Source organism: Falco peregrinus, chromosome Z (assembly GCF_023634155.1).
Source record: "Falco peregrinus isolate bFalPer1 chromosome Z, bFalPer1.pri, whole genome shotgun sequence".
Classification (NCBI taxonomy): domain Eukaryota; kingdom Metazoa; phylum Chordata; class Aves; order Falconiformes; family Falconidae; genus Falco; species Falco peregrinus.
The window spans coordinates 44443922-44467970 of record NC_073739.1 but is presented as its reverse complement, the minus strand read 5'-3'; the positions used below and the strand labels follow the sequence as shown (position 1 = coordinate 44467970).

The window sequence follows — 24049 nt, the reverse complement described above, 5'->3', positions numbered from 1 at the left end:
GGCAGCTCGACATTCAGCCTTAATTCAAGTCCCACAGCTATATCACCTAACGAAGACAGACCATCAAAACTTACTTCAATTTACTTTCAGTGAATGAGGTCTTAAAGTACCTTCAACGTGAAGAAACACGGGGCAGGCACTTCAAACAAACACCCTCCTCTAGCCATGACCTACTATTTTCCAGCATCTTTGAGGTCATACTTTAGTTGCAAATAATAAGTTGATAAAGTAGCATTTTCTCAGGAATAATTCCATAATATCATTTCTGTAACTTAGTTTAATAAACTAAGTTTAGTGTATAGCCTAATTAATGAAGAGAAGGCATTAAGGCACAGACAGACAAGGGTGGAAAAGCTACAGCTTTCATCCATCTATAACAAACTCGTTTCCCTTTCCAAGGGTAAAAATGACATTGCCCTATCCACCAGTACTGCGTAGTAACTCTTCCCAAACTCAGCAGCAAAACCGATGTAGCAAGATATCCAACCAATATTCACCACCACACCAACAAACCCTGTGCTTAGCAGCAGTCTGCCTGCAAGACCTTTTGAGCACAGAAGCCCCCGGGGAGCAAACTCTCTCTGAAACACACTGCTTTGTATGATCAGAAGGGATCTGCCTGGCAGCACACCAGAAATACTCCAAGAGAAATCTCTAAAACAAACCCAAACATGCAGAGATAAGAGGTAATTACACAGTCAGCAAACAATGTTGAATATTTCTTAAATATATATGGGGAGAATGAGAGTACAGGGGAAGAGGGAAGGGATGACCTGAAGAAAATCTAGAAAGTTTGTTAAGATAAAGTTTGCTGGGTGATTTCAGTGTAACCACAGCTGCAAAAGCCGGGCTCACCAGTACCATTTCATATGCAAATGTTTCCACTGTGTTCAACCACAGCAGCCAGATACCTCATGGTTGACTTTTTCCAGTTATGACAGTAACCACAAACTTTTACATCTTTTCAACCTTAAAAGTGCTCAGGTTTAATGCACACACATACAAAAAGAAGCATTTCCCTCAAAGTTCGGGTAGTTCATAGGTATGACCCTGTACAACACCTATAGTGTCAGCGCAGGTGAAAATAAAACCCTAACCGAAGTGTATGACTAAGGCTAATTAGGCAAACTATGTAAATAATATATTTAATATATTTCTGTCCTTTGGAGCCTGGCTATTCTGGAATTGAGTGGCACTACCTTCATACTGCTGTTAGGGTTTGGTGTCATTTTGGCGGGGGTAGGAGGTTTTTTTGTTTGTTTGTTTTGAGAAACTGAACTGGGTGATAGGGCTACTAGCACTGATTTTGACCATGTGCTGCAAAACAATCTTTGAAAGGAAAAAGCCTTTTCCTGCATTTGTGAAAACACATACAACTTGCTTGTCTTTCAGCTCCACATATGCAAAATGTTAAAGTTCCTGTAGCAGGATCTTTCCTACCTCACAGAGCTGCCAGAATAAACTGACACAAGCATCCTCTTTGCTAACATGCAGCAGCACAATAAATGGAATCAATTTTCAGTGTACAAACACAAGCCGTGAACAAAGCTAAGTGTAAACGAGTACTGGCTGCCTTTTCAGAATTTCTGTAGAGGTCTGCATTTCTGAACCACTACACCACCAGCTGAAAGTTGAGGCACGCTTACCAGTTTCCAGAACTACCTAATCTTAACCTAAACACTGTAAACCTCAGGTCTTTGCAGCGAGGTAGGAAAAAGTCTGTACTGTTTTTATCCTTATCCCACCCAAATACTACCTAGCTGTCTCCTTCAATTTCCTACATGGCTAAAAGCCAATCTTAGCAATGGCTAAAAAAAGCAAGTCATCAAATAAAAAATGCTTGTGCAAACTTTTCTTAATAGCAAATGTTTTAAAAATTACAGATATTAAAAACGTGTTCAGTACTGCATGAGAAAAAGGATCTTGAAAGAAATACATACTGTATACTGCTTTATATAACCCCACTTCCCTTTCTGAACTTCCCTAGCCCTGTTGCATAATCTCCAGTTTTTCTATAGGATGCAGTGCTTTGGTATGCAGTAGATTTCATGTCCCATCCCTCTTCAGACCTTCCTTTTATATTCAGGGACTATACCTAAGACCTAAAATAGGGTCTGCACTGTTCTGCTTCTAGTACTTGATCTTAATCTTCAGACTTTTAATTTTATTTGCTGTTTTTATCTTACCACAAACCTTACACAAATAAGGCTGTGTGAAATGTGAATACATAAAAGCAGAATCCACCATTCTGCAACACAAAGAGCCTCCAAATATAACCTTAGAACCTTCAAGAACATATTTACAAATGTAGGGAAGAAGGATCAATAAGTAGTACCAAAATGTTTATTAAATAATGATGCACTTATGTATCTTATGAATATATGGTTTTCTCACCCTCAGCAAATGACTGTTACAGTGGTATCACATAGACAGTTTTTCATAATTTGCTATACCCAGTGTCAGCTGCATAGCAGGTCTCAATTTAGGACAGTATTAGTCCTTCTGAAAGGCTCACACAGACCCATGATACTGTAAGAGTTCCCTACAACTTCATGAAATAAAAGAATGAATGTTGATTGCTAGAGGCAATACCAGCAAATGGAGTAAACTGCTGTAGTAAAAACTTAGAATTCTTATACTGATCTTTCCACTGGTGTGCCTCTAAGCACATCCTACTTAGCACACAGTAATTCCACTGAAATGCACCTGTTTCAGAAGTGGAACATGGAAGCAAAATGTTATTTTTAACAGACAGGTATGAAGGAATTAATTGTTCAGCTGAAGTTATGAAAAACTTCAAATTCAGATGGAATACTATAATGAAAAAATTACTAGATGACTAAAGCACTACAATTCATGCAACGGTTTCACAAAAGATGAAATATGAAGAAGAAGACATCATTAGGATTAATCTCTTTGTTCCTTGTTATCAATCAGTGATATTCTGAAGATGTCCTCAAAGTCACACCATAGTGCTCTTATTACATGTAAAAAAATGGAATTTGCATTTCTGCACTAGCTATCCAACCAACTCAGTTCACATGATCACACGTATATGCATAGTTGTGTAACTGTAAGTTGTTAAAGGTGACAGCAAATGCAGAAAAAGAAGCCCAAAGGCTTACATGTGTGTAAGGTAACACCATGGCATGTATAATTAATAAAACAGTGCATTAAATAGTAACAATGCAAGGTATTAAATACCAACTGGGGCAGTTAACACAGCGGGGTAGGAACTTGTTGAAAAACTGTATTTAATTATCTAAAGTGTTAGAAAACACAGCCATGAAAGGGAAACTAAACAGATATCCTCAGTGCCTGTGTGGCAACTAGAAAGTCCCTGGTTGGAGGTATACAATGACATAAGACTTTCATTTCTTGGGGCCAGAGAAAGATGGAAGTTTTCCAGCAAGACTCTGAGACACTTCCCAGTTCTAAACACCTCCTACTTTTTCTTCATGAAGGGAAAGCCCTTAGTTCATATTGGGGAAAAATGGTGATGAAATCTCCAGAAATTCTAGTTGCAACCCTAATTCTGTATGTTATCACATAAATGTGAAATGTCACTTATGACCACTGTCTCTCTTACAGTGTGGTGTGTGTTTACATCTGTCTCACACTGTGAACGGTATCTTAAAGGGAAGTGGTTTAGTGGTAAGCAGCTAAGTCACCCTGTAATGTATATGGGAAGTGAATAATCTCTGTTTACCTGAAGTGTTCCTGACTTTACTTCAGAGAAGTCTAGAAATCACTTTTAAAATCAAAATGAACACACAACCTTTGGAGCACCCAATGGTAAGGGAAGAGAATGGAATGTGTCTGCTGAGCATCCAGAGGTTCAAACCAATTCCCATGATGCAGGAAGTCTTCCTTCTTAGACCCTACCCTCACCCCTTGTGGTAAACACACATCTGACATATGCTTCCAGGGTACTAGCAGCGGGTATAACAACATCAAAATTGTAGCAGACAATGACGAAACAGATCAAAAGATGACAGAATGTGTAAGTGTAGAAACACACAGGATATATTATAACATACGGGCACAAACTGAAACAGAAGAAGTTCCATCTGAATATGAGGAAGAACTTCTTTACCTTGGGGGTGACAGAGCCCTGGGACAGGCTGCCCAGAGAGGCTGTGCAGTCTCCTTCTCTGGAGACATTCAAAACCCGCCTGGACGTGACTGTGCAACCTGCTGTGGGTGAACCTGCTTTAGCAGGGGGTTGACCTAGCTGCTTTCCAGAAGCCCCTTCCAACCCTGACCATTCTGTGATTCTGTGATATTAAAAATCAGAAACAGAATTTAGAAACAACAAAAGAAACGAAAGTACAGAGGAAGGTATTTAGGAAGGCAATGTATAGTAACACTGATGGGCAGAAAGAGGCAATACAGGGAACAGACTGGAAGCATGGGAAAACACTAAGAAGATAAGAGGCTTACACAAGGGTTGAATAAAGAACGTGTAACATTACCGACACACAAGCTTAAAAATATTGACACCTACGCTTCCAAGAAATCTGGCTGACAACAAACCATTTTGGTTTATATATCAAGTCCGAAGAAATTACTAAGACTCACCAAATAAATGGGCACTGGGTGCTTATTTCTGCCTTACTGCCTTGTGAATCCCAGTAGTAACTTGTAAACATTTTGTTTTCTTGCTTTATGATGTGGATTCAAAGGAAATTCTCTTTGGGTATTTTAGTACTAAACATACATACTGTATTTTTGGAACAGTTTTTCTCTTATTTCTGCTAATTGCTTTTACTGGACTTACATACCTGAAAAAATTACTTGCAAGCATAAATATACAAGAGGCTCTTCTAAAGACGCATATACAGTGATTCAAAATACTAATTTAAAACAGATTTTGCAGAAATACATAGTATGAATTATAATTGATTATTGTTAAAGTCACCTAATTGCAAAAAAAACATGTTAAATTGCTAAACAAGTTGAGCTTGACAAATAACCAACCAACCAGCACAATTACCTTCTGCAAGGCAATATACTAGCAATTTGCTCCTATAACTACTTAATTAACTACTCCCTGCTATTTTTAATACTACTCAAAAGTTCTACTATGGTGACACTTTCATTAGAACCAGATTAAAACTACTGTCAGTGCAGTCTGATCTGAAGTAGCATCAGATGTTTATTTCCTACATTGGAGAGTAATTCTATTTTTATCCTCTAAGGAAAGCACATGAAATACATAGATTTATTTCAACCTTATAAACAGTATTGTATCTATTGTGGAAACAAATAGGACCTACAAATACAAGAAATCAGAAGTATGAGACAAGCTCTGCTTCACCTTCTACTGATGCTTTCTGCTCAATCCAATATGGAAACAAGATGGAAGTCAGTAACAAGTTACTGACAGTAACTTGTCTCTGAAATTTTATTTTTACCATTTATGCACCCTAAAACTTTTCATTTTATGTAATACTCTCTTTTCTTACCACTAAAACCAAAACCACAGTATGATATCTTTGGGGACAGTAAGAATCCAAACAATGAAAGACAGTTGCCACTGTGCTTTGCACCACCTCTGCACCAAAATGTGCATACACAAATGATAGGTTGGGAAGGTAACCAGCTCCAGAGGACAGCAAAACTGCATAGGACAACAGGAACCCTATGCATGGCGTAAATATAGCCAAAGGTCGTGTGGTGATACCATTAGAACAAATCTGAGGAGATCCATGTCATGCATCTGTAGCTCTTCAGCAAGATACTAGTAAGTTTGTCTTGACTAAATCACATATGAAGTGTTGTGCTAGGTAAGAATCCTCAGACTACCGTGCAGCTAAACATCAGCCCAGATCTCTCATGTCTATAGCCCTGTTCCAGTGAGCTTAATGGGAGCTTCATGGTGCCTTTCTGTTCTATGCTTTCCTCAGTAAGAGGCTTCCATTCATGTACACCTGACAAATGGAGACTGGAATCATATCATCAAAGTAACTTTCTTGGCTAATACTAAAATTCATGTGGAGATGATGAAGGTTTCTGCCACAGCTTTAGGAACTAACTATGCTCTGTTTTTTAATGCTGGTCAACATTAGAAGTTCATCATCCCCCACCGTCATCCATTTCTTTGACAACAGATGAGAAATTTTACCTAAGCTGTATGCTACATTACTCAAAAGGAACTGAATTTCATGGAGTCAATCTTCAGGCAGACCTCCAACTCCAATTTTAGATTTCACAGTGCTATTTTATCAGATTGCTGCCCCAAGAAACGAAAGGCATAACATTTCAGACATAGTTTAGTCACACACACATTTATTACCGTTGAGCTATTACAAACAGGGTTTAACTCACAGTGCTTTTCCTGTTACCTTCCTGGCAGCCACGTTCTTTAAAGTTTAGGCTTTGTTTCCATAAAAAAAAGACAGTTCAATACAACACAAGAATCCTACCTTGGTACTATTTACTTCACCACCAGGAGTGCAAAAGCAATCTGTAAGGGAAAAGGGGAAAACCTGGGAAAACAGGAGTTCTGGGGCATTATAATTTTTATGAAATGTATGGAGGTCTACCTTGATTGCACCTCCCAGTACCTACTACTTGTCTAACTAGTACTACCCAGTACATACTACATGAAAGTATTTTTGTCCAGCTTGCATTTGTGAGTTTATGTTAGAGGAGAGTAAGGAATTACAGGTATAGCAAAAGAAAACAAAAAGATCAGTGATTAACAATCCCTAGTTAGAATCTTAAATTTAAGACTTCAAATGATTACAGACTGTCATGCTGTGAAACAAATACAGATTTAATCCTAAACTAGATGTAGTCCACTCCTTCAAGTACCCTTTGAATTCAATTTAGTAAGTGTATATTTGGGTACATTTGTGCTGCATATGCATACAAACATGTACACAGACATACAGTATAAGAAGATAGAAAGTAAAAATTACTTTCACAGAAAAAGATATATGGTTGTTGGTAGCCACAATGTACTTACTATTTAGTTGAATCTGATAACTGATACTCCCGTCGTCTATCATAACACTCCTGAATTCCAGGGTCATTCCATAAGCTTCTTATTGCATCTACATACGGGTTCTCAAAAGTTGACACCTTCTCTACATCGACTTCCCGAACTAATTGTGCATGTGCCTAATTCAAAACAAACAAAATAGTAAATTTTACTTCATTTTCTGTGTTTGTAGACAGCTTATATACAATGAACATGATTAACAGGAGTAATTTTTCATATTGGCCATACCACTGATGTATATACATAATTTGAAAAATCAAGTACCACTAAAAGGGTTGTGAAGATGGAAAAAGAAGACAACTATCATAAGCGAGTTCCTTATAACAGAAAAAAAATACCACTTTTTTATGGAAAGTATATATTTTTCAGCATGGATCAGCGTATTATTTACCTTTCATGCTAAAAGACAGTGTTAAGCATAATACCCACCAACTGCATCACTCATTAGCAACTGAACCTGGGAAACCTGGAAAACTTCAAAATATAAAAGATAGTAAACCACCAAAATATTCAAAGATGGATATTTTACAAAAATCTGTATTCACATGAATGAACTTAGTAATGATGTAGGAAGAAAACAGTGATGTTGATTTACCAGGAAAGACCTTAAAGTAAATGGTGAATGAATGAGAATAAATAAGAGTACTGAGTAAATTATGAATAAGTAATGATACGGTCTGTTCAAAGACAAATACTGCTAAATATGATTATGACAGAAAGTGAATTAAACGTACACAGGGGCCCTTACTTCAGACTAAGTTTACTCCAATCCACTACTATGTAGAATAAACGGATGAGGCATTCACATTAAAATTTGTGTCTAATTAAGCTCAGTTTAAAGAAAGCTTTCATTTTTATTTTTTCAGGTACAATCTTAAGAGTATATAAAACATGATTTTAAAATGATGACTAGGTAACCAACTTGACAGATCCAGACTCTGATGTAGCTGAGAGAATGGAAAGGAGGGAAGGGATCTGCCTTTCAGAGAGATTGATAAAAAAGTGCTTAATGTTACCACAAATGTAACAGCAGTTACCAGTAAAAAAAAGGGCAAGATTATTAGAAATCGTCTCTAGTTTCAGTTTGTACTATAAATTATGGAGATTCTCAAAAAGTAATGTTTAAAATTGGCAGCAGGATGATTTCTAATTTGTCCTGGAAGTATTATTGACACATTTCAGTACAAATACATGAATGTATGTATTTGTGTAGAGATATATACACATACAAACATACACAAACAGAGAAGGCAACAGATGAAAACTTGGTCCTGCAAAAAGATGGAGGGATTCAACTCTCATATCTAGTCTGCATTTGAGGTGAGGACACAAACCTCTTTCCATTTTAAATTAGGTGAAGGTATACTGAGTGTTCTTGTTGATTTTCAATAAACTTATGCTCTGTTTGCACGTATACAATCCCCACACCCCTTTTTAGACAGTCCAGGAGAATGATGCTACTCTTCATTACTTAACAAAACATCACACCTTTGACTGTTGTTTACTCAGGAGGAAATAAAAACCTCAAAGTTCAATGTGAAAACTGTGTGTCTTGGAGATAATAAGAACATATGTTCTGTTACCAGGACCCAAATCTCCAAAGTTCTAACAAAGGGTATTTTCTTCCAGATCATGCCCACACACCTCCAAAATGTCTGGACAAGTTATGATGAGTCCCTACACCTTCTCACTGCAAATAACAAGAAATAGTACTCTACTAAACATAGGACGAAGTCCTTTGTGCCACAGGATAATTTTTTTTTAACTATCTTATATGTTATCAAGCTCAGCTCTGTATTCTATTGCTCTTGCGTACTTCCAAAAGAATGATGTCTTGACTATTTTCCCACAGCTTGTGACAAACTGATAAAAGAATTTATTTTAATATTTTGCTTTTGTGCTTGAGCTCTGAAATTACGGCCAACTGTCATGGTTTAACCCCAGCTGGCAACCAAGCACCACGCTGCCACCTGCTCGCTCCCCCCAACCCAGAGGGATCAGAAGGAGAATCAGAAAGGAATGCAAAACTCGAGGGTGGAGATAAGGACAATTTCATAGGTAAACCAAAAGCCATGCACACAAGCAACACAAGGAATTCATTCACCACTTCCCATGGGCAGGCAGGTGCTCAGCCACCTCCAGGAAACCCAGGCTCCATCACACATAACGGTTACTCGGGAAGACAAATGCCATAATGCCAAATGTCCCCACCTTCCTTCTTCTTCCCCCAGTTTATATACTCAGCATGACGTCACATGGTATGGAATACCTCTTTGGCTACTTTGGGTCACCTGTCCTGGCTGTGTCCCCTCCCAATGTGCCATGCCCCTCCAGCCCTCTGGCTGGCAGGGCCCGAGAAACCAAAAAGTCCTTGATTTAGTATAAACATCACCCAGCAACAACTAAAAATATCAATGCATTATCAACATCATTCTCACATCAGAGCCAAAATACAGCACTGTACCAGCTACTAAGAAGAAAGTTAACTGTATTCCAGCTGAAACGAGGATACCAACTGATATCAAAATGATAACAGAGCTTGAAGACTAATTTACTATTCAAAAGCTTTCATCTGAAATCCATCATATCTGAGTATTTCTCTAACATTTCCCTAAATATTCCCTAACAGGTGCTCAAGTATTCTATATTGGTGGAAAAGAAAATCTTAAAAGGGGATTACTTCAGTTACCTATCTCGACTTATTATTACAAAGCTGTCCAAGATCTTGCATTGTTCTATTTATCAGTTCTGTATGTTCTGACATATAATTAATACCACTTTGTACTGTGTGAAAAAACTTACAAAATAAATTATGATAAATGCCAATAAGTTGCATCCATAGAAAAATTGATTCAACTTTTTAAACAGAAACAGCATTTCTTCAATTAACTGCTCCTGCTTCCCAGGGGTTTGCCTGGCCAAACTCATGACAGCTTGCACCCTATTCATCACACCTCACATCAGTGCTGCTTCTCTTAAAAAAGTAATGCCCCTTCACATAGATTTCAAATTTTTTATAAATCCTCAGCTATGCCTTCTTGTTCCCAGAGGTCCTACACTTTCCTGTAGACAACAATCAGTCTGTCTTTGAGAATCTTTGTCAGGCAACATCTTTTGCCGGCTGCTAATTTCTGATGGTGGAGACAGAGATGAAAATATAGGATCTCATCATTTGGCTTAATTTTTCTCTCATTTGCCCTGGTATAAGTCAAAAGTAATTCTAGAGAAACCTTGTGAGATGGAGAAGCATAACTTTAATGCAGCAGAAGAATCAATCATGAATGACATGTGGTATCACTGCTGCTAATTACTGGCTTAGTTTCCCTTCCACTAATATGAACAGCAGATTTGGAATATAACTTTTGAAGTTAGCACTCAAACATGAATAAATCTAAAGGACTCATAATTAATCCAGTTTATGCAACTATAAATGGTATCAAGCACTTTTTATCTTTACTAAGCCTCTCACTTTACCCAAAAATCAACATTATTTGCGGGGACAAAAGAAAAAAGTCAACCATGTTACCCCTGAGGAAGTTGCACCTTCTTAAGAGTTCTCTCTTTTGGGACATCAGTAGTTGTTACTGTAGAATTACAGAATGGTTTGAGTTGGAAGGGACCTTGAGGATCACCTAGTTCCAACCCCCTGCCATGGGCAGGGACACCTTCCACTAGACCAGGTTGCTCAAAGCCCCATCCAACCTGACCCTAAGCACTTCCAGGGATGGGGCATCCACAGCTTCTCTGGGCAACCTGTTCCAGTGTCTCACCATCCCCACAGTAAAGAATTTCTTCCCAACACCTAACCTAAATCTACCTTCTTTCAGCTTGTCCTATCATTATAGGCCCTACTAACAAGTCTGTCCCCATCTTTCTTTTCTTATAAGCCCCCTTAGGGTACTGCAGGGCTGCTCTAAGGTCTCCCCAGAGCCTTCTCTTCTCCAGGCTGAACAACACCAACTCTCTCAGACTTTTTTTCATAGGAGAGGTGCTCCATCCCTCTGATCATCTTCATGGCCCTCCTCTGGACTCACTCGAACAGGTCCATGTCCTTTTTATGTTGGGGGCCTCAGAGCTGATCACAGCACTCCAGGTGTGGTCTGATGAGTAGAGGAGGAGAATAAGCCCAAAATGACAGACAAAACTGAAGCATTTTTTAAGTACCATAAAATTCAAACTGGTCATTAATATGTAACTGCTAGTTCAGCTGTAATGTTCCACAAACAAAATCTAGATGGTGTAGATGATTTTTCAGTCCAATATACTTTTGACATCAGCAATCAACATCTTCCATGGTCTTTTGGGAATATAAAACTACTTGCAACAATTTCAATATTATTTGCAAGAAATCTTGTAAACAGTCATTCAATTCTTTTTACTAAATCACATCTCTCCTATATTTAAAAGCTGCTTCACTGATTTCTACAAGTATTCAAAAAATTATCCCAGAATAAGAAAACTGGAGGTTTTGGGAATAGTATTGGCTTCTGAAACCAGGAAATCTGACCTAAGGAGATACCAAAATAGCTGTAATTTCTCCTTTTTCATTTCCCTCAGAAAACTATCGACAGTGTTAAAAATTAATTCTGTGCTTGAACAGCATTATAGTTTTGTGCTGGTCTTTCTGCCAATACTCTTTTGGCCACAATTTATTAATAATAAGTATATTTTTTAATCTCTAGCCTTCACCATGTCAGTTTTCTACTTACTATCTTCATAATTTTTTCAAAGCTCTGATGCTTCTCAGGGATTGACAGGCCAGCCAGTGGATCTGGTCTCATATTCTCTCTGTACGTGCATCAACCATTTGGAGCCTTACAACAGTGGCTACAATCAATGTAGCAAGCATGGAAAAAAGGTTCTTATTTTTATATTCCTTTTGATATAGCCTCTCTAATTTCCCCAAATTAACACAAGGGAGATCAGGAAAAAATGCACAGTCTATTTCAAAAGAAATTCCCATGGGATTTTAAATCCACAGGAGAAAGGAATATGCTTGAGATGCAGCAGGCAAGGTTCCTTTGTATCAATGGTCTCTGTGGGCTAGCTGGTTTCAAGGTGCCTATTTAAAGAATTCTTTTACATGGGATGGAACATCTGTTCCGTAAAAGGATTTCCCAAACCAATCAGAAAAAGCCTGTGGCTGTAGTGCTTGGCTACCAGTAACTGAAGGATCAAGCACAGTGATATTATTTAGGTCTGGATACTGTAATTTACATTGATTGTAAAATTGAGTGCAATGGCATGTGATCAGGTCCAAGCAGTCTAGCAGCTGAATGGAAGTCATTACAAAGACATCATCATAATCATAATCATGCATTTGTCTCTCTCTTTTTTTTTTTTTTTTTTTTTGGGGGGGGGTGGTGGCATTGGGGGGTGGCAGGGGAGGGGAGGAATTCTTGATAATGCAGCTTAGAACTAGAAGTTATTATTTATTCTATAAATAACAGGAGTAATTTTTAGACTCAGACCCCGGTGACTTCTAATCTACAAGTTCATACAAATACCTTGCCTTACAGGGCTGTATAGCAAGATATGCTGCTTTGGAGACTGCTGCAAACCTGCAGATATTTGAAGCCATTCAAGGAGAGCAATACTAGTCTATGTCACTGTCTTGAAAACTAGACAGTTGGGGGATGTATTCCTTAACATGACAGAGAGCAGCAGCTACTGACTGATAAACCGGTCCAAGGTAGGGCAGTGTTTTGACATAGCAGCCCACAAAAACTAAGTTTTAAGAGGACAGTAAAGACAATGTTGCTTCCCTTGAGCAACTTCAGAGCACAGAATGGACTAGGGTAAACAGGGAGGAGGCTTCATGGTGTGCTATACCAGAGGACTGTATTTCAATTTATTCAATTCAAGTGTTGCTGAAACAAGGCTTGGTGCGACACTAATCATCCTTCAGCTGCTGACAAAGGTTAATAGGGTATCAAAGTATGTAAATCAGAATCTGTTACCCTTTCCTGTTTCACATTGTAACCTTTGGAAAGAAAAAAATAGCATAAACTCTTTGAAAAAGAATTCCAGACACCTAATAGAATCTAAAAAAAAAATGAGTTTGCGTTAAGAAAATTTTTTTCTTTACTGGTCATTGTCTGTAAAAGCCTAGGATAACAGACCCTAACCCATGGCTTGTGGGAAATACAACGAAATGAGAAGGATTTAAACAAGTTATCTCACGACTTTACGGGTTTTTTTTTGTTGGTTGGTTTTTTTTTTTAGTAGGGCTCAGAGAAAGCTCAGGAAGTAGCTGAATCTTTATCTGTGCACTGCAGAACACCGTTTTCTTGGTGTCTTGATTTACTTTTATGCTGCACCAGACATGGAAGACAAACACTAAGTCACCACTATAGGGCTGCAACCAGAACATTCAAGCAAGCTTTTACTGAGGATTATATCAAAATTTCTATATACATGAAAGGATTCTGAAACTTACATTTTAAAGGTCATATTATCACTATAGCCTTCTTGGGAAAATAAAAAAAGCTGTTTCAATAACACAGCAAGAGAAACATTATGAAACAACTTCTTGTCACCCCAGCAGATTCTGTTGCAAGTGCTAAGAGACACGTAACTCATGCAGATGGAGAATACAGGAGAAGTTAGGTATACAACTTAAATACAGAATCCAGATCTTCATAATACTATTACATCCTGAAGTTTCTGATCCTCTTCTTATAAACAAAAGCTTCTGATAGGAACAAACTTAAGATTTTTCTGATGTCAGGCAGAAAAGTTAGTTTCCTCTCTGATAACTAATTTACCCAGTGTGAGTAACTCTTAGAAAGTTAGGTGACTTAGAAAATTAAGTATAGAAAAATACAGTTTCCCTTCATGAAACACGAGATTCCCTCCTGTGAGATGGAACAAATGCATTGTTTATTTAGGGAAAGAAAAGCTATGGGACAGTGCAATTACAGCAACACATGTGTGGATTCTGTTTAGAAGTAAATAGATCTAAAGAGCCCAAAGCTAACACGGATTCATTCTGCTGTGCCAAATCATAACATGGGGCAACAAAAGGGTATGATCATTTTCCTGTTTGCTGTCCAGCTTTCCTATTTTCCATACATAAACTTTAGGTAGCCTGGCTATCACTGTTAAGCTGTTGCCTAACAAATAAAAGCAACATAAATATATAAACATTAACATTACTGTTACTTCGATAGAATATCCAAATCCATGTAACAGCCTGAATTACCACTTTCATCATTATTCAGCCCTTCCCTCTCAAAACCCTATACCTATTGTAATACTTCCATCAACTGAAACGCCTTCTTTGGCAAGCACTTCTGGCAATCAACCTCTATAGAACAAATAAGGTTTTCAAAACACAGGAGAAAACAACAAAACATGGAGAAAAAGAGAAATGAAGTATCCACAAGCCATTTCCTCCCTACCAAAAGGACAGAGGCAGATAAACTAAAACGAAATCAGTCTTGCAGTGATCTTAGGTAATCTCAACTGTTAAAGTCTTCACTATTTCTTCTTCGATGAATAAGGCTAGGTTTTGAACATTCATCCTAATTTTGCTTGTAATAAATCTAAGCAGAGTAATTTACAAGAAAACTGTGGTAAAATAATTGATTTAATATGATAAAAATCTTTCTGAATTCATATCTCTGAAAAAAAAATACTGACTTTTAGATTTTTGTATTATATAACACAGAATTTTAACCTAAAGGTCTCAAGACAGTGCAAAAACGGTCCTACGTATCACTAAGTGCAGTTACATAATATTGTCACGACACGCTGGTCAATCATTTCCAATGGTGAAAGTGTAATCATATTAGTGTTAAATTAACAGCAATTACCACTCCATTATCATTACATTTGAGACTAAGGTTCAGTTCTGTAGGAGAAAGTAACTGTTACCTTCAAATGACAACTCTTCTGTAAGGATTTCTAACAAGGTTACTGACCAGAGTACAAACCTGGTATGTCTACATTGCAAGTCACAGGACTGTTAAATGGCATATACCATGCTGCAATTCAGATGCCCATATACAGACTCACACATTCTTATACATCCCCAAGTAAAAAAATACACTTTGTCTAAACTATCACTTCAATTTAGTGAAATGCCTCTGTGATTATTCGAAGAAAACTCTCCCCCAAGTAATAGGTTTCACAGATTTAGTGCAACTTTCTGCAGCCAAAGTATTCAGCCTGATTTCCTTATGTACAAATTGCCCTTGAAAGGATTTCAAGGAAAAAAAATATTTAGTTGCAAGACCCAGGAAGCCTACCCTGTTGAATCAAGAACATTGCTTTTTATCTTCCTAATAGTATTTATTTTTTCCTAATGTTTGTTTTTCAGTTTTGGTTCTTCTCTGCCCCAAGAAAGTTTTTAATTTTGATATAATGTGCTATTTAAATGTTATATTTGATTTTAAAAGCATTGTTTTAGAACAATATGTCTCCAGAATGGGAAAGAGGTTAATTCTGAAGCAGAATTACATATTCTTACCACTCCCTTTAATCAAAACACAGTAGAATTATACATCTTTCAGCAGGTAAGGTAAAGATATAATGTTCATTTCACATAAACACACCAAACATGGATTGCCATGTACTTTTAAAACCTACACTGGTCACACAAGAATATCCAATGAAGCCACAAGACTTTCACATGCTGATATTGCCATGGTGAGGAAGGAATGGATTTAAGACTTAAGCAAAACTATTTCTTCCATTTGCTTTTGCAGTAACAGGAAAATGACGGGATTCCCAAAGGTACTTGGAAATACCCAACCCTACACAATCTACTTCAAAAGGGAAACATAACTGCTGAAAAACTCCTGGTATTTTTTAAGACTGCTCTCTGTCACTGTAGGACTACATTAATGGTGATTAGGATTTACACAAGACTTCCTTTCCATCAATGAGTTGATGTTACACTGTTACAAAGTACTTGCTTTCTTTAGCTATTTTTGTACACTTAAAATAAGCTGGGTTTTACTATTTCACTCAAAGTAATATTTTTGCTGTATTACCACAGTGTTTAACTCTGGGAACAACAGCAGTTAGCTGAATAAACTCAGGAAAAAAAATATGTGATAGCAAATATCCATTTAATCTTTCCAGCTATAGGAGCAACCAAATCAGTCATCTTTCTTCTGTAAAGCAGCACCAGTCTTCAAAATTAAACATCAGCCAGATCCCTGAGGAAATGCTTCATCAACCAAAAAGCCTCAAAATGGTATTGCTGCTTTCTCTCTTCTGTAGCCTTTGTATGGACCAAGAATGCCCACAAAGCATACCAAAATCCTGGAAATCATACGACTGGCCTGTCATCTTCTCCTGGACAATTTATGACCCCATAGAAAATGGAAAGACAAAACAGCCAAAAAGCACAGCATGTTTTTCAATTGTCTGATTCGTGATAAACAATGCAGGGTCATGGAAAGCCACTCCAAACTGTGCATACACAGTTTGCAGATGTTGCAGAGAAAGATACAGACTTTTTCTCTTTGTTTTGTTAGCTTATTTATTTACATGTCCCTCTCCTGTGAAGAGCCGGTACCACCTAGGGAATGGAGTAGAAGGGATAAACACCCAAAAAGTCTGATGTTGCCACAGGCTACTGTTGTCCTGTTACTGAACTGAATTACAGGTCAGAAACTGCTAACAAGTCTGAAATTTCTCACAGGAAAACTCTCCAACAATATTTCAGACCTGGCTGACAGTCAGATAATAAAAAAAAACAGATTAAACAGCAGGAACTTTAAGAAATAAGTCATATGCTTGCTACCAAATGTCTGCCAATGGTGGCTCCTTAGTAAAACTCCCGAAAGACTGAACTAATTTTACTGGACTAAAGGGACAAGGCAGGCAAAAGTACAGCGAAGAACTACCTTACTGTTTTGTTAAATTGTTACTTATTTTTATTGTTAAAATGACCCACTGCCTAGCTTTGTTTGAGATCAGGTCACAAGACAAAGTGGCAAAAGGAGAGAGAACCTTTTCAACACCCTTAGAACTGCGAAGATGCTACAATAAATTTACTTGGTAGCACTTTCTTTAGGCAGTATCTTTAGCTTCTGGATCATGCTATATAACAAAATCAATATGAATGAAAGCTAAATTTTCAATCCCATGCATGAAGCAAGTTCAATTTTTCCATGGCAATTTTTTTCAAAAAGCTGGGACCTACATGGACAGCATATTTAGTAAGTTCATTTCCAAGAATGATACATGCAAACATCCAAAATTATAACATCAAAAACTCCACGGAAAATCCCAGAACAGAGATTTAAAATGCCTCCTGATAAATTGTTTATGATTTCACTGATAGCTAAATGGCTCCCTGCCCATTCTACCATGAAATTTTGTTGTAATTATATGACTATATTAAAATGTAGATGCAACTGTAAATGTTTATAAACACAAGCCTTATATGTTCCTGCCTAAAAATCATGCCACAATTTACATTAAACATCTCTAATTTAGAAGTTTTACATCTTGTTAAAACATACTAAGACATATTTATTGCACCTACCTCTTCCAAAATCTCAACTACAGAAAGACAATGCCACGGCAACTTTCAATAACCCCTGTGGTTTCTGGTAGGTTGAACTTAAATGCACAAACTAAAAATGCATGTTGTAACACTTGAAGAGTGAGAGTGCTGCAGCTGTAAGGCAGTATGTACTCTAGTTATTTACACATAAGGCAGCCAGTGCCTCACAAAACCTGTTAGAGCAGCACCCTCCTCACCCTAGCTCCACCTGTAACGTGAAGATATACACAATTAGGCAGACACAAAGGGAGAAAATAAGGGTGCGTAATAGCTTCTTCATTCTTTTACAGTGAAAGGGTGAAACCCTAGCTGGGTGCACTGAAATCCAGTAGAATTTCAGACTAATTTACACAGAGCCATTTCACTGCAAATAAACATGCACACAGAGAGTTCTAGTTCATGATATGACATGCTTAGGGACATGGTTTAGTGGTGGACTTGGCAGTCCTGGGGTTGGACTTGATGATCTTAAAGGTCTTTTCCAACCTAAATGGTTGTACAATTCTAAGTATTATCATCAATATAGTGCCAATATACTATACTATCAGTAAGTTTTACTATACCCTGACATAATGTGTTACATCAATCCTGGCACTCTTCTGCCCAAAAGGGGTAACTTGAAGTGGACTCTATAATAACCTCAGTAATGCTTTCACTAGGCTGATCAAATGTTTGCAACACAACACAAATCCTCAAATGAAAACAGTGCATACAATGTTACAGACCATGATTATAATATTACACCACCCTTGCTGACTTCTTATCACTAAACCATCCTTTAATGATTCACAACAGATCTGTTAAGAAGCAGTATGTCACCCAGAAGTAAGATATGGAGTAAGCAAAAGTTAGCTTTGCAGGCAAACTTTTCCATGAAGATGGGAAAATGCACGCATTTCTGAGGAACTGCTCAAAAATCTTACAGCTCCAGATTGCCCAGAAGGGTATACAAAATTGTAGCACGAGGGAACATTTGTTCTCTGCCATGGAGATCTTAATTACTGAAGTATCTCCAATGTTTTGCCTCAGTCTGCTGTAACAGGCAATTTACTGTGCATATCATGCAATTTCAGATATTCAGACTAAATGAAAATTACAGGTATATATTTGTTTTTCAAAAGCAAAATGAAACTGAATGTGTTCTAATCTTTGAAATTACTGAACTACATTTAATTACCAACATCACAGTCATTTCTAAGCATCTTTTAATCTCTGTGCTGCTGGCCTGAGAAGGAGGAAATCTGTCATTGGAAGGGACAGGGGGAACTTCTCACTCCCTCTCCTGGCTACACAAGATCTAAGCTCCATAGGAGATAGGCCAATTGAGAAGATACTGAGTTATGTTCTCTCTGATGACAGAGGTGAAATAGAGAAACAGAAAGTCCAATTTCAGATTTCAGTTATTAATTCTCCCCTTTTTCACTAGATCTAGTTGCTTCAGTTTTAGATATAGAATAAAGTATGCTCAATATAGTATCAGATCTGTTAAAGTTGATAAGCCCTTTTATCCTCTCTTTTAGAAGTTTCATACCCCTAACTCCTCAGGCAGATCCTCAAGATTTCTAGGGGGCTTTTGGCTACTTATTTTCTTAGGTAACATTTTAATGAGGTGAGATCATTTTAAGCATTTACAGCTTGTTTTGTTAATGACTGCATAGGCTGTTGCACTCTTTAAATATTGCCATGGCTATGAAAGTTGAGCTGGAAGATGATACTAATGTCCAAAAACTGAAAGCCGGTTGCAAAGAACTGTTTCAAAAACCACCATACCTAGTATTTACTCTTAAGTGTGTGGCTTGTTAACATTTGCAATAGACTATAAATTAGACACTTCCACATCTCTTGCTGGTAACACACATAGCACTCCACTGAAATTTTTACACACTGGTTCTGAAATTGTGGACCTAGTGAATACTTTTCTGACATGTGCTGTAAGAATCTGTCATTTTTGCTGTTCAGGATCATGAAAACAGAAACCACTTTACTCTCTGGACAGGACTTCTGTTTTACAGGGTTGGGCAAATTCTACTGCTGACTTTCAGAAACCTCTTTATGGATCAGCCAACTGCCATGTCCTTTCCAACAGCTGTTGCAATTAACTTCCAAATATTTTTTTTGTCCTGATGCTCTTTTTGCTAGATATTCTACCTTGAAATTGATCAAAATAATCTGCCTAAATCTACTCGATTACATTCACTTCTGCTAAAATACTTTTTTTTAAATAGACATGCAATCATATTCTAATTGTGAACAACAGCTTCCATTTCTTTACAGAATTCATTTATATACATTTAACTGCTTGGTAAGGACTGCATTACATTAATTCAGCCAGTTCAGTTTGTTTTCCAGGCTGTGTCTAATTTTGATTTCAAGAAAACAGAGCAACAAGTAAAACAGGCCACATAAGTAAAGAGAGATCCAAAGCAGTGGACCCCAAAGTTACCTTACTACAAGATTTAAAAATTAAATAGTCCCAGAACATCATGTTTTGACTTGTCTTCCAAATACTACTTTTACTGCCAAATTTTCAGAGGCTTTCAGTAGGTGTCAAAATTCTGAGATTCACACCTTGGTTCATATAAATCCTTATGTTTCCCAAGGAAGCAGTGGAAGATGGTTTTGAAATGGTTTTGAATTTCCAAAATAGTTCAAAACTAATAGTAGCATTTCAGTTCTAGCATTGCTAATCTGAACATAAAACTAAATCCAAACTTCTTCTCTTTTGACAATTACTAGCAACAGTTTACACCCTCCTGAAGACCTCACAATTGATAACTTACAAGCCCAAATGAGTAAAATCTTTTTCTAGTGATAAAACCTATTTTTAAATTTAACTCAAATCTGCAATGACAAAACATCATAAAAATATTTCAGATTTGAACCAGCGTAAGCAAGAATTAGCAGCAAGATTTCCCCTCACAACAGTTCTTGTAGCTAATACAAATCATCCAAATATACTGCTTTATCTATATGACGACAGTATTACCAATAACTGTTTTCAAAACCACATTCAAGTATGCATACATAATCACACTTTCAGAGAAATATCCATGCCCTTTCTTTTTTTTTTCTTTTCTCTGAGGACCACTTCTAATCTGAGATCTTCAAACAAATATTGTGCAGTAATCCTACAAATAATTACTGTACAGACACACAAGAAAATACACAATTTTTTCCTGAGCTAGCTAAAGCAGTTCATACACACACAGCAAAAAGGTGAACTACTGGACTGCTTCTTAGTGTTACTCCAGTTGAAACTCCAGTTAACTGTCATTAAAACTGCTGCATCGAGTCTATGTGCAGTAAATACAGAGGTGGGAGGGGGTATATTCGCATCTGGTAAACTCAACTCTCTCTATGTATCAGCTAGTACAAACTGGGGCAGACTTAATGCTGTTTTCAACAGCAGTGAGAAGAATGCCAGCCCCAGAGTCAGGGACACATTTTTCCATTGCACCACAGTTCCTAATCAAGCATATGGCATGCGCCTGACATGCCTGTCATCAGGAAACAGTATTCAAAGTATTGGACTACATGGTAACAAACCAAAAGTTCTCCCTCACACTTTCTTGGAAAGCATCTTCCTCCTGCTTTGCCCACAGAGAAGTATTTTTTATTTTTTTTTAAATACGGATCTGGAAACCAGAAAGGGGGGGGGGGGGGGGGGGGCAGGCAGAAAATTCAACTGCCAGTCTTTCTACAGTGACTTCCCAAGAAGCTAGAACAAATCACCGCAGTTTCAAGTAGTCTTTCTCCCAGTTTACATGCATCATAGTTTTTAAGGGCTTTATAGCAGGCTAGTCCCAGTATCTGTTTTTGAAGAACAGTGCTCAATAACAGTAGTGCAAATAATGGACATTTTTTCCATAATAATACTTTTGTATAGTTGTACAGTTGCATTAATGGCAAAGAATGTTATGTAAACAGGGACATGCTGAAATTTCAATTCCATTATCAAGCAAAGTAACTGGCTGTACCTTACAATCCCACAAAAATCCACTACCTCAGTCAACTACTGCAATACAACAGTAAGTGCATTAAAAAAACCCACCAAAACCAACAAAAGCCCAGTGCTCAGTATGTGAATTTTCACTTACAAAGTCTACAGATACACAAAATTCCTGCTGAGCCTCACTCCTGTACAAAGCCTGAATGAGCTTCGCCCTACAAACATTTTTAAGCATCAGAGGACTAACAGCGTTGCTTCGACTCATGGGTTCAAATAGCTACAACTGAAAAGACTGTACGCCTCCTCACAGAGCAGAGGTTACAGCCAGTTGATTCAGGCAGTTCAGAAATTCAGCCACTGATCCAGCTGCCTACAGAAAGGACCTGCAGAAGTTTCACTGCATTTATGATCTAGAGAAGAACCTATGGTGAATACAGTATGGGCAGAGGGAAACCACCAGCAGCTTCTTTTTACGGGAATCATGTCATCGTGCCTCTGTTTCAATTCAGAAGAGGAAGCACTCCATGAAAAATAATCCTGTACAGAATTCTATTGTATCAAATTTCACAACTATAATTCAGACTTAAAAAAAAAAAAAAGGAGGCAATGCAAAGAAATGCATTTTGTCTCTGTATTTTTAAAGCATATCTTTTCTTTTTGTTAAAGGAGGACAGTGCCCTCTGCTGACTCACACATACCAGCAAAGACAGTTATTTCAAACTGGTATTTCTAGAAAGGTCAGAGTACTGGGAGGGTCCCTTTCAAATTAATAAATGATTCCAGCAGGAATTTTCCTCTCAAAAATTGCAGCTAACTTAAATGGTTGCATTTGTGTGTTGTTCAACCAAGAAGATTGTCTTTCTAAACAATTACCTCATTTCTTGGAATTAAACTCTGAAAATAAGCTTCAGACTTACCCTAGGCATGAAAAGCTACCCGATATCCTATCACCTACTTCTTTTGGGTGCTTTTATTAATCCCTTTATGTCTAGACTAACAAATTGGCAGGATGGAAGTAAGGGGGCAAAATGTGATCTCAGATGAAAAGCTGTTGCTTAGAACAGGGTCACTCAAGAATGAATTTAGCCCCAAGATGTTAAAGATAGCAACCCAACACTATTTTCTCTAGAGAAACCACAGACATTATATCACGGTGATGAGTAACTATTTGAAACATGCCTTCAGGGAGAATTAGAAAAGAAAGTTTTATGCCATGTGTGACCTAAAAAAGTGATAGCTTCTTTATAAATCAGGTACAATCTTCTAATTCCTAGAAATACACCATATTTTTGCTGGCTCCAATCAGATGCCAAAAAGAGCTTATTCAAAGGACAGCAAAACACTGCTGCCTCCTCTTTCAAGGCTTCAGGCAACATACCAGTCTCCTGAAACACGCTGCCAACTTTTATGTTAGGAAGGAGGAAGGAAAAGCAATAAAACACAGTATCTTCCTTATACAAAAATCACAGATTCAAGTTTTATACAAGTAAGAGCTTGAAAAGCTTCTTACTTTGCTGCCTGGCATGTGTAAAATTGATTCATAGTCTGACAACCTAATTAATATATATTTTTAAATGATTAATTTTGCTTACTAACTATTCAGTATTTACAGGGAGAGGTCACAGCAGGCTTTTTAACAACCATTTGGGAAGACTTATTTATCTGCCAATGCACAAATGTATTATCCTCCCAAGACATTAGCCAAAATAAGACATGGTCCTTATAAATGTGTCATTAGTCATCAAATGAAGGGAAATAGGTTTTTGGAGTGTTTTGTTTGTTTGCTTGTATTAAGTTTTTTGTAATCTAAATGGTTTATAAAAGTCCATGTTTTTAATAAGAGTTAAATCTATGTAAAGGAAAGCAAAACTGAGGACTTTTTAGAATTAATTTTGATGGAAGTGTATCTGGAAGAAGCTTCTGGGAACTGAGTAAGGCAGGTAGAAACTGTATATTGAGAAAAACTGTGTAGCCTCATTATTAGTATAGTAAGGTTTCCATATTCAAGTCACCTACTCTTGCTGTGCAATATTCTCTGGAGATTCCCCAGGACACAGCAAGGAGATGAAGATCTAGGGTCAAAGCCAACAGCTACATACTGACCTATCACATCAAGCCTCCTGGAGTCAACAGGTTCCACTCCACACATTTCCAAATCTACCCTCCTTCTATTTTTTTCCAGAAATGTCTGAGGCAGTTTCCCAGAAAATCTTCAAGTCAAATCTATCAAGTTAGATTAAGAAAGCTGTTGGTGTAGAAAAGAAAGGCTGTTTGTGTTACATTCTGCTATCCGGAAAAAATGCTTATTAATATGCCTTATCTACCTTGGTCATAAGTACTGTCAGAGACAGGCAACTACCTAGGAAATCAGCATGCAGCTACCACACACATAAACGAACATTTTGAATTGGAATTACAGTATTAATGCAAATGCTGGTACGAAGACTGAACTAGATGGTTAACAAAAATAGTCTGTAATTAGTCTTTAAAATTAAGGAAGATATCATTAATTCACCTTAAGAAAGGATTTTGTCAAAAAAGCCCGCAAAGCACTATTGCCCTGACC

General features: G+C 37.4%; 1 protein-coding gene across 1 annotated transcript in view; it reads right to left on the bottom strand.

Annotated features, from left to right (window-relative positions):
- LOC101912464 (guanine nucleotide-binding protein G(q) subunit alpha) overlaps positions 1-24049 on the bottom strand; it is a 136521-nt gene that overhangs the window by 34221 nt on the left and 78251 nt on the right. Inside the window, exon 3 of the mRNA XM_055790958.1 lies at positions 6974-7128. Coding sequence (XP_055646933.1) covers positions 6974-7128 — 155 coding nt within the window. The remainder of the gene's footprint in view (positions 1-6973; positions 7129-24049) is intronic.